The sequence below is a fragment of the Nicrophorus vespilloides genome, unplaced genomic scaffold, assembly GCF_001412225.1.
Source record: "Nicrophorus vespilloides isolate i.1.1-1 unplaced genomic scaffold, Nicve_v1.0, whole genome shotgun sequence".
Taxonomy (NCBI): Eukaryota; Metazoa; Arthropoda; class Insecta; order Coleoptera; family Silphidae; genus Nicrophorus; species Nicrophorus vespilloides.
In genome coordinates this window covers 1-10,717 of record NW_017096088.1, presented here as the reverse complement: position 1 = coordinate 10,717, position 10,717 = coordinate 1, and the positions used below count along the sequence as shown (strand labels likewise).

Below are 10,717 nucleotides of genomic sequence, written 5' to 3'. Positions count from 1 at the left end.
AACTTAATAAAAGTCTTGTTAGTATGATAGAAGATTACGGTCTGGTGTCTTTTATTCCGCTAGATGTTAGTTCTGATACAAGTTTGTTAACATTGAAGAATGCTGTGGACAAAGCAAACGGATACGTCTATGGGAGTGGCGAGGAAAGGAGTATACAAGCATTGTTATCATGCGCTGTCGGAGCAAGAACAGAGTCTGAGAGGTACGACGCTGATTATATGTAATTAAGATTTATTTTTTACAATACATTAAAGAGAATACATTTAAAGTTAATTTGCTGGCTTAGCTTTTTGCTTCTCCAGCTGAGCCCTCAACTGATGATTGAAATCATCCTCAATATTATCATCCTCCCAGTTGTCTTCCCACACGCTGATGTCTTGTTCATCCTTGTCCTTACCAGTCCAATCTACAACAAAACAAAAAAAACATACAAATAACCACAAAAATTCTAACATTTCTTTTTCCACAATACCTTCGACTGGGAACTCTTCGAACTCATCATCCTCCTCCAAAACGCCAAGATCCAATTTTGGTTTCTCAGTCATGGTCATCGAATTTGATAGCAAACGAATTTAACGAGAGTAATATTTTGCAAATAATCACAAACGACAAACCGGACAATTTACAGAATTACCAACAGTTCAAGATTACCACCATAATGAAACCATAATTTACCAATTTAAAACAACCCATGTAGAAGCAATAACAAATAGAAAAAAATAATTAATTTAGTTACATATTTAATTTTTGAACAGAATACAGTAAACAGTTAAATAATTAATGTAACAAATAAATGTAATCTTACATCACAAGAATTAAATTTAAATACTCCAGCAGATGGAGCTGAAGTAGGTTTTTTTTTTAAATAAATACGTTTATGAATTAATATTAAAAATCGTTTTTTTTTTTGTTAATAATTGATTTAAAATAAGATCTTAATTGGAATAGCGGCAAAAGATCTGAACTATAACTGTAACTTTTAGCCATCTATTGCTATTCACTAAAACAATTTAGTTCAGCGTTTGTGGCGCTTTAATATTTTGAATTTAGTATCCAAACTTTAATAAGATTTAATTAATAGAATGATTATTAATGTTTTAACTCCATCTCATTAACATTAATAGTAATATTTCATAAACGCTAAGTAAAAATTTGGAATATGTAACATCTTTTTAAGTAATGATTTCAAGTATATCAATTATACAAATTCGATTATTTAACAATAAATATTTATTGTATAAACGTTAAAAAAAGTGGGTTTTTAGGTGTAATCCACGTTTAGGGGTATTATTTTTACTGCCCTTTGGATTAGTAATCTCTTACGATTTTTTTTTATTGTGCGGCTTTTACGATTCGCGATTTACGTTGTGATCCAGTGGTGCTATGCATTTTTATTGTTACACATATTTTAATGCGCGAACTGAAAAAAAAAAACAATAAATATATAAAAAAAATAATAATATAGACTGTTCCGCACTGAAAATCGCATCGTAAAAGGTCCGCTTTACGTATTCCGAAGGGTTTTCATGCTCGCATTAAAAACTCGGCAGCGATGCTGCACATAAAATTCAAGTTATATTTATATATTAACTATATCTATAGCAGAGAGTCGAACCGAAATTAACATCGTTCCGGTTAACGGTTACGTTCCAAGTAAATGTTTATCGTTTCAGATTTGGTTTCGGTTCGTCAAAAAATTTCGGTTCAGTTCTGGTTGAAATTAAAATTTAAAATCGAAAAAAAGCAATTTAAATTGGTTAAAATTGGTTAAAATTGAAACATTACAATTGTTTTCAATTATAAAATTGAAAATACAAATAAATAAAAATTAGACTAGTTTAACACATGCATTTTGTAAAGTTTCTTCAGTCATGTTTACAGTAATATCCTTTTTAATCACTTTAATTTGAGTTTGTTAGTTGCGAAAGACTTGTTCTTGCTCTTTCTTCTTCAAATTTTCTCTTTTTAGTCGGTGGTTGATTGGTGGTGATTGAAGCTTTATTGATGATTAAGCGTTCCCACGGAATTCGGACTTGATGGTAATAATTGAACCGAAATTAACCGTAATTAAAATTTCGGTTTTTCAATTGAGCAATTGTTCGTTCCGGTTACGGTTCAGTTAAAAATCCGGTTAATTTCGGTTTACGGTTCGATTCCGTTTCAACTCTCTGATCTATATAGAGACTGATAAGTTTATTAGGACGATATTAAATGTAGAGTGAAGTTAATTTTTTTATTAAATAATAAAGTGTTTTTGGGTGACATTTATTTTATTGAATATGTTATTAAGTGGGAAGGCAACATACATTTAAAAGGAGGAGAGAGGAGGTATATAACAATTATTATTCTCTGACATTAATTAAACATCGTTACAGGATTTTCCTTAAACATTAATCACACTTATGTTTTGGATATTACATGCATAGAATCTAAAATATAGTATATTTATTATTTGTTCATCCTTATATTAATAGATGTATATATGTTCTGTACAAAATAAATTCATCTTCGGTCGCGTCGTCAAGTGCTTATACAATCGGGCTCAGATGATCGTAATAAACACCCGACGAGGTTCCCGCTTAGTTTCACTAGTTAATGTAACTTAATCTTAAGTCGTAGTCTTAATTTAGCTTAGATTATCTTAACTTAGCTTATAGTATTTACATGAAGTAGAGGTACTTTATTTACATTTAATTACACCGATTATATAAGTTATTCACATAGTTTTTGCTACAAACATCGAATATTTGGATAGAAGGTTGGCGGATTCAGGAAGGTTAAATCTAGATCTAAAACGCTGCGCCAGTTGATAGGTAATTTACAAGACCGTTTCGTTGGTGCACGTCCTGGGACCGTTGACCAAAGAATACCTGGAGGATCCGCCGTTCCTGTTGGTGACGGTGCCCCGGATGAAGAGCTCCTTGAAGGTCTCGCGGAATTGACGCGACATGCCGCAGTAGATGGCGAAATTGATCGGGTAACTTAAGATGATGAAGAAGTTGGTGAAAAGCACCAGAACGTTGGCCACGTCGTAGTCGAGGATGATGTTCATGGTGCTCGAGATGACGTGCAGAATGGTCACAACGGCTAGAGGTATCTCGACGATGAGGAACACGGAGACGACGACGATCAGCATGAGAGTGGTGCAGTTGGAATCTCGGAGTTTCTTGCATTCGGATTTCTGGTTCTTCTTGGAGAGCAGCAGATCGCGTCTCTGCTGCGCCTTCCTCAAAGCCAGGAAGAGGAACACGTTGAGGATGACGAGCGCGACGCACGGTATCAAGTGCACGAAGATTATCCGGAAGATGAAGTAGAATAGGAAGTAGATGTCCTCGGTCATGTACTCGTTTACCCAATCGGCGATCTTCACGCGGCACACCGAGACTATTTCGTTGTTCCATTCAATCTCAACCTTAACAAAAAATAAATAAACGCTGTTAATCATTATTATTTTAAGTAAAAGTCGATTGAAATTTTCATGTCAACAAATATTTAATTCTGAAATGTAAGTCAAAAGAACAACAATGTTGCTAATGATACTAATTTATATATTTATAAAGTATAAAATCAAGTTTATTTAAATTAGATTTCGAATTGTAATTTAAGTTGAAAAAACACGAATGTCCATTAATTTGTACTGAAAATGCCTACTAATAACATTAAAGTTTATTTTAATTGGATTTGGAACTGTTTTGTACTAAAAATGTCACATATGAATTTAATTTTATAGTGTTGTGTTGTGATATTACTATGGAAATGGATGAAAGAAAAAAAAAGGGTAAAACTCGTGGATGGATGCAATTATAATCATCTGATGTTAATTATTTTGTACTGAAAATGAATTTAATTTTACACCTGATAATAACGTTAAAGCTTATTTTAATTCGAGTTGGAATTGAAATTCAAGTGAAAAGGCTACAAAATAAAAACAGAATGCAACTGTAGCTAAGCGACGAGTGTTAATTGTTTTGTACTAAAAACGTCACAAATTAATTTTATTTTATGGAAATGGATGATAAGAAAAAAAAAAGCTATCGAATCGATGTGACGTTGGGTAAAAATTCGTGGATGGATGCAATTATAATCAGATCTGATTTTAATTATTTTGTACTGAAAATGAATTTAATTTTACACCTGATAATAACGTTAAAGTTTATTTTAATTCGAGTTGGAATTGAAATTCAAGTGAAAAGGCTACAAAATAAAAACAGAATGCAGCTGTAGCTAAGCGACGAGTGTTAATTGTTTTGTACTAAAAACGTCACAAATGAATTTTATTTTATAGTATTGCTATGGAAATGGATGATAAGAAAAAAAAAGCTATCGAATCGATGTGACGTTGGGTAAAAATCGTGGATGGATGCAATTATAATCAGATGATTTTAATTATTTTGTACTGAAAATGAATTTAATTTTACACCTGATAATAACGTTAAAGTTTATTTTAATTCGAGTTGGAATTGAAATTCAAGTGAAAAGGCTACAAAATAAAAACAGAATGCAGCTGTAGCTAAGCGACGAGTGTTAATTGTTTTGTACTAAAAACGTCACAATGAATTTTATTTTATAGTATTGCTATGGAAATGGATGATAAGAAAAAAAAAGCTATCGAATCGATGTGACGTTGGGTAAAAATCGTGGATGGATGCAATTATAATCATTGATGTTAATTATTTTGTACTGAAAATGAATTTAATTTTACACCTGATAATAACGTTAAAGTTTATTTTAATTCGAGTTGGAATTGAAATTCAAGTGAAAAGGCTACAAAATAAAAACAGAATGCAGCTGTAGCTAAGCGACGAGTGTTAATTGTTTTGTACTAAAAACGTCACAAATTAATTTTATTTTATGGAAATGGATGATAAGAAAAAAAAAGCTATCGAATCGATGTGACGTTGGGTAAAAATCGTGGATGGATGCAATTATAATCAGATGATTTTAATTATTTTGTACTGAAAATGAATTTAATTTTACACCTGATAATAACGTTAAAGTTTATTTTAATTCGAGTTGGAATTGAAATTCAAGTGAAAAGGCTACAAAATAAAAACAGATTGCAGCTGTAGCTAAGCGAGAGTGTTAATTGTTTTGTACTAAAAACGTCACATATGAATTTTATTTTATATTATTGCTATGGAAATGGACGATAAGAAGAAAAAAAAAGCTATCGATGTGACGCAATTATAATCAGAGTCGAGTGGCGCGAAATAAATCAAGCAAAGGGAAATCTAATATTTGATTATGACGAAGGGTTTTTGCGCTCTCTCCGCGTATGTTTGTCACTGTCTCGCTCGCAGCTCGAATAAACATTTCTGTATTTGCGTGCGAGGAGCGGCGGAATTTATGCGCCACCCCCTAACGCCCCTGTCACATCCATTATAATTATATGGCAGGCGGCGATTTTTCTCTCTCTGCTCTCCCAGCCCCCGTTGATGTTTGCGTGCGGTTTTAAAAGTACACACACACACACAAAAACCCGACCAGAGAGGTCGTAAATTGTTACCTCCTCGTAGTCCCTGTCGAAGAGACGGGTGCTCTGGTGGACAGCGGCGCACAGCAGGATGTAGAACAGGCATTTGTAGACGTTCGGCATTGTGCAGAATTTCCTGGCCAGAGGAGCGTGACAGACGTAGATGTATCGTTGCATCGCGAGGGCGAGGGTCAACCAGATGCTGGACGTGTGAAACATATTGGGGATCACCTGCAACCAAACACACAACAACAAAAAAATCAAAACAAATTCAATCCAATCGCAGCACGAATTTTTTTAAAGTTCTCTCTACGCCACCAACGCCTTAACCAAGTTCAGCAAAGAACAAAAGAATCACTTACAAAAAAAAAATTGAGAGAATTATCAAGTGCTCTTGGCGCGTGGAACAAAAGAAGGGAAAAGCGCCAAAATAATAATGAAACAAGTGAAACTCCAAACTTCGTTATTGCCGGAGGGCGAGAAGTGAAAGGAAGCAAAAAAGGAAAAAGAAAAAGCAAGTGGACGTGAAAATAATCTGCAGACTTTTCCTCTTTCTGGAATAATGCGAAACCGCGTTGACGGTGGTTACACGCGCGCGGCGCCACCTTCACCAAATTATCCAACCGTTTGCATTTCACACCCGCACGAATCGTTTCGCCCAATTTAATTTCATTACCAGGATTTTTGTCTACCGGAACCGACAATTTACACAGCCGACTACATCCAGTATTGTCGCTGTTCAAATTTATAAATTAATGTTAATATTACATTCCCAAAACACTGCTACAAAAAAAATGTGACATTATTTTATATAATATTATTATTATTGCATCATATTTGGTCTTAGTTTCGAATTTTGTTTGTTAATGTTATGCAACTTCAAATACTTCATGACCACTATTTTTTTTTGAAATTGTGTATCGGTTTACGTAAACTGCACGTATTACGATTTTAATTAATCCTGTTTTAAAGCTGTGGGCAAAAGTGCACTCGAAAATTGGGTGTGTTTGGGCGCGCGGAGAATTAAATCATAAACCCGTCCGTCTCGTAAACCGGTCGCATCATAATCCACGCTGTTTTGATACAATTACACACAAATGATTAATCCCGTTTCGAGCGCCCCAAAAAAAAAAAAGCAGAGCAGAGCTCTGATTTATAACAAACAAAATATTGTTTCTATAGCAATATTACATAGGTAATTAATAAATAATCAGACAAGCGCTTATAAAATACATTTTACTATGGAAATTATTGCAGCTGTCATCGCAAGTGCACGCAAAAACAATACACAAAACAAGTGCAATTGTTACGCAAACACAGGTCGACATTAAATGTTGACATGGCAACCGTAATGTTAGCAATTGTTTGCGTTTACCCGGCGCATCCACCGTTGCAACAACACAAGCAATATTTCATATTTAACAGTTGTAAAAAACATTTATTTAATTAAAATTTAAACTCGATTTTACACTTTCGGAATAGTCTACTTTTTGCTGTTGTTGTAAAGAAACACATTTGATGGAATTTCTGGAAAGTTAAGCATTCCGCATTTCCAACGATGCGCTCAATTTAGTCTCATCAATAATCAGTATGCGCCCCGTTACTTTCCTGTACGTACGTATAATAATAAATGAAGTTTTCTGTTTGGAACGTAATATACGTGATGCTCGGATGCTGCTGCTGCTGCAGAAGTGACGTTTTCAGGCTGCAATCGATATCTCAAACTTTCAATTTACGGTGTACAACCTTTTAAATGTTTAATATCAAAGTTCAGCAAGCATTATAGTTCGATATTTATTAGCGTGTCTCAGTTATTTCAGTTTATTTATAGGAAACTGAAGAGAATTTATATAAAGTTAGTAAGTTTTTTAGTGTCATCACAAATTAATGTAATTCTAGAGAATTATGGATAGTGGAATGTAAGCTTTTGATGATATTTGTGGAATACCTAGATGTTAACACATTGACGACGGCATGACCCACCGGTGGGTCATTAATTATAAATAATAGTTTTGTTGCTATGTACGCCACTGATTTTGACTGAGAATAACCTGAAATATCTTAAGTCAATTACAAACTTCAAACGCCAATACATTTCTTATACATATTTTAATAATTCTAATTTAGGCATACTTTGCAAATTAACATGTGAAACATATTTGAAATTTTCATTAAATGCTACTTGCCGCTTCTCAGCTCCTATATTATTTCTGTTTAGAGCACAAGATGATATATTCAACTTGAATAGAAATTGCAATGATCAATTATTATTATTGCTTATTATAAAACCTATAGCACTTTTTACGCGTTTCAATAAAATTCGAACCCGGTTGAGTATATTTATTGAATATAACAAAAATAAAATAGGATCATTCAATAATAGAAATGTTTATTTATTTTTATGAACATCTTCAAAACATTTGATACACAGTGTCGGTTGATCATAACACTGTGCGCAATATGTAACAACTTTATGGAAATTTCAATATTTTTCCCACAATTGTTATAAATTGCTTCAATATCATTAAAAAATGCATAAGAAAAATTTAAACGTTTAAAGGTTATAATTGACGTAAGATATTTGACGTTTCTCTCAGTCCATAGGCGTCCACGAAATTTTTTTTGGGGGCAGGGAACCCGAAAAGCGCCGTCCTTAACGTGTTAAAAATGATTGTCTTACCTCGTGCATAACGCTCCAGGCGTAGCACACGCTGATGGGCCAGATCGGTTTGTAGTGATTCCCGAAGGTGTACATGTAGATCAGCCAGGGAGCGGGTATTAGCAGGGTGAGCATATCGCAGAGGGCCATGGCCATGAGGACGACGTTTGTGGGCGTCCTCATGTGTCTCTTGCTGAGCACGACGACGATGAGGGTGTTGAAGATGATGGTGATGATCAGCAGGAAGGGCATCACGTAGCCGTATAAAGGGACGGCGTAGGTGGTGGGCACCTCGCAGGTGATGTTCATGTAATTGGAACTGCACACGTTCTGCGGGATCGTGAAGTTCACAGCCAGACTCGTCGCAGACGTGCTCGTAAAGTCGGACGCGTTTGCTGCGGCGACGACGACGGCGGCTGAGGCGGTGCTCCACGTTCCGCCCTCATCACCCGACACCAAATTGCCACCGCCACCATCCTCCAGACGATTGTTATAGAAACGATTCATCTTCACTTTATTATCCTCCAATCTTATATATCTTTACGTCTCTTTCTACTTATCCTTCGTTCGCAACGTGTCGATATAGTTCAGATCATTTCCACGTTTCCATATCCCTGCAACAATAACGGAAATTTTATCATTACTTTATCATCTCGTCTCATCCTTTTCATACATTGAAACATGGATATTTCCAAATCATTAGCATCATTTCAACGAGTGAACGAAACGACATTTTCACATGACAATGATACAAATTATACATTATTACAATTAAATATATAGACAATATAATAAATATGGTCAATAGCCCTTTGCTTCAGTTATAATAAATGTTTTTGTATCAAAATCATTTTAGTAATCATATTTTGAAAATTATATCAAAAGTGTTGATGTTTATTGTTTTTCGTATTAGTTAACATATGTCATAACTAAATAAGTATAAAATGTAATAGTATTAACAATTAATGAATGTGAATTAAATAAGTTCATTGCTCCATAAATTTGGATGAATTAGAAGAAGAAAAAAAGGATTTCGTTGTTATTAAAGTAATATTTCATGAAAGTTTTAATGGTGCGTTTTAATTGAGTTCACAAACTATGTATGTTTTAAATATTTTTTTTTTGTTGTAATTTTGCATTCGAAATGTGTGCGTTGTAATTAAATCAATTGGAAAATGTAAATCGCATCCGGCTGTGGTTGTCCCAGAACAATTGAGAGAGAGAGATTACCACAGCAACCCTCATCCATCGCCTCTTTCCAACCCCACCATAACAAATGTTATCTCATCGAATTTATTTCCTTTTTTTATAATCGACCTCGATTACCGACATTACATTATTACAGCAAGTAGAGTCTATACAGCAAGATCAATTTCCGTGCGCGCTGTTTGGGTTTCCTTTGATTAACATCCATCTGCAACGCGAGATCCAATTAAATTATTCAGACACAAAAAGAAAAGAGAAAAAATTTATATATATATATTGAGATCATATTTTCTCAATGAAATATCACGTTTCCTGATGTGTGCGTGTGTTTTTTCTTCCATCCCCCCAAAAAAATTTCTTCAAGTGATAAATCCGGGTGATTCATCGCACTCAGCGCAACCTGAATTATGTCATAACGCCTACTTATATTCTTGTTTTCTCTTCTTTTTATGTATTTCTATATATTTTTTTTTTCGTCGAGCCTCCAATCTTTTAAAATTTTCGCTTGGTCGCGGAGATAAAATGTAAGGACGAGCGAGAAAATACATAATAATAAATCTTTAGACGTTGTACCAACAAGGTTTACGATGTTGCTTGCATCTTCGGCAACTTTGATTGAAGCTCGTAAATATACAAACTAAAAATAGTTGCGAATACGACAAAAGAAAATGGAGCAATGTTCGGGTCGTAAAAATCGGTGGATGCAACTCTTCATGAAACTGAGCGCATTATGAAAAGTGTTGCTGGAAACGCATATTCGCATCGTAAAATTGTGAAATTCAATTAAGCCTCTGCGAAGTGGCGATAAATTGAAACGACTGTTTTTGTTTGTTTTTGTTTCTTCGTAATCCCATTGGTAAGTTGCGTGGTATGACAAAGAGGGTGCTGCATTCGATTTCGGTGCGCGGAATTTGGATGGGTAAATTCTCGATTCAATTGACGCACGTATTCTTGAAATCTTATTATCACACACACACGATGATTCGCCAAACACTTGCCTTCCAGTTGCCTTAAGTAAACGGCGAATTTAATTACGCGAATGTAAATTGAATATTTAGCGTGCGGAGTGTAAATCTGGAAAATTATTCGATGCGCGAATGTTTGCAGAGCTCGATCAACTGTTTCATTCAAGTCGATATATGTTTGTAACTTAGTGATTAGGAAATGTGAAAACACTGTTTTTCTTAACGTTTTTTCAAATTTAAACGGTCAATTACAGCCAAACAGATGAAACCACAAATATATGAATACTCGTCTAGATTCCCCAAACATTCAGCTTTATATGCATCTTTTGGATCCATTCTATCTTTTATAGTTTTCGAGAAAATCAATAAAATGTAAAAACACTGCTTTTTTTAACCGTTTTTTCAACTTTAAAC

The 10,717-nt window shown here is 34.3% G+C and overlaps 2 protein-coding genes across 2 annotated transcripts; both read right to left on the bottom strand.

The window, feature by feature from the left end:
- Positions 1–214: 214 nt before the first annotated feature.
- LOC108569470 (26S proteasome complex subunit DSS1-like) lies at positions 215–630 on the bottom strand. The gene is made up of 2 exons (XM_017931031.1): positions 473–630; positions 215–406 (listed from the first exon to the last, which is right to left on the bottom strand). Exons 1-2 carry the CDS (start codon positions 549–551, stop codon positions 270–272), a joined length of 216 nt encoding a protein of 71 aa, XP_017786520.1. The 5' UTR covers positions 552–630; the 3' UTR covers positions 215–269.
- Positions 631–2,261: 1,631 nt separating this feature from the next.
- Positions 2,262–8,742, bottom strand: LOC108569469 (sex peptide receptor). The gene is made up of 3 exons (XM_017931030.1): positions 8,154–8,742; positions 5,507–5,704; positions 2,262–3,412 (listed from the first exon to the last, which is right to left on the bottom strand). Exons 1-3 carry the CDS (start codon positions 8,637–8,639, stop codon positions 2,819–2,821), a joined length of 1,278 nt encoding a protein of 425 aa, XP_017786519.1. The 5' UTR covers positions 8,640–8,742; the 3' UTR covers positions 2,262–2,818.
- Between the last annotated feature and the right edge of the window lie 1,975 nt (positions 8,743–10,717).

Excerpts from the sequence above, each read along its gene's own strand:
- LOC108569470 (XM_017931031.1), bottom strand. The coding sequence starts at position 551 with ATGACCATGACTGAGAAACCAAAATTGGATCTTGGCGTTTTGGAGGAG. Across the intron at positions 407-472 it reads CGAAGAGTTCCCAGTCGAAG|ATTGGACTGGTAAGGACAAG; the intron begins GTATTGTGGAAA and ends GTTTTGTTGTAG.
- LOC108569469 (XM_017931030.1), bottom strand. The coding sequence starts at position 8,639 with ATGAATCGTTTCTATAACAATCGTCTGGAGGATGGTGGCGGTGGCAAT. Across the intron at positions 5,705-8,153 it reads CCTGGAGCGTTATGCACGAG|GTGATCCCCAATATGTTTCA; the intron begins GTAAGACAATCA and ends GTTTGGTTGCAG. Across the intron at positions 3,413-5,506 it reads TCGACAGGGACTACGAGGAG|GTTGAGATTGAATGGAACAA; the intron begins GTAACAATTTAC and ends TTTTTTGTTAAG.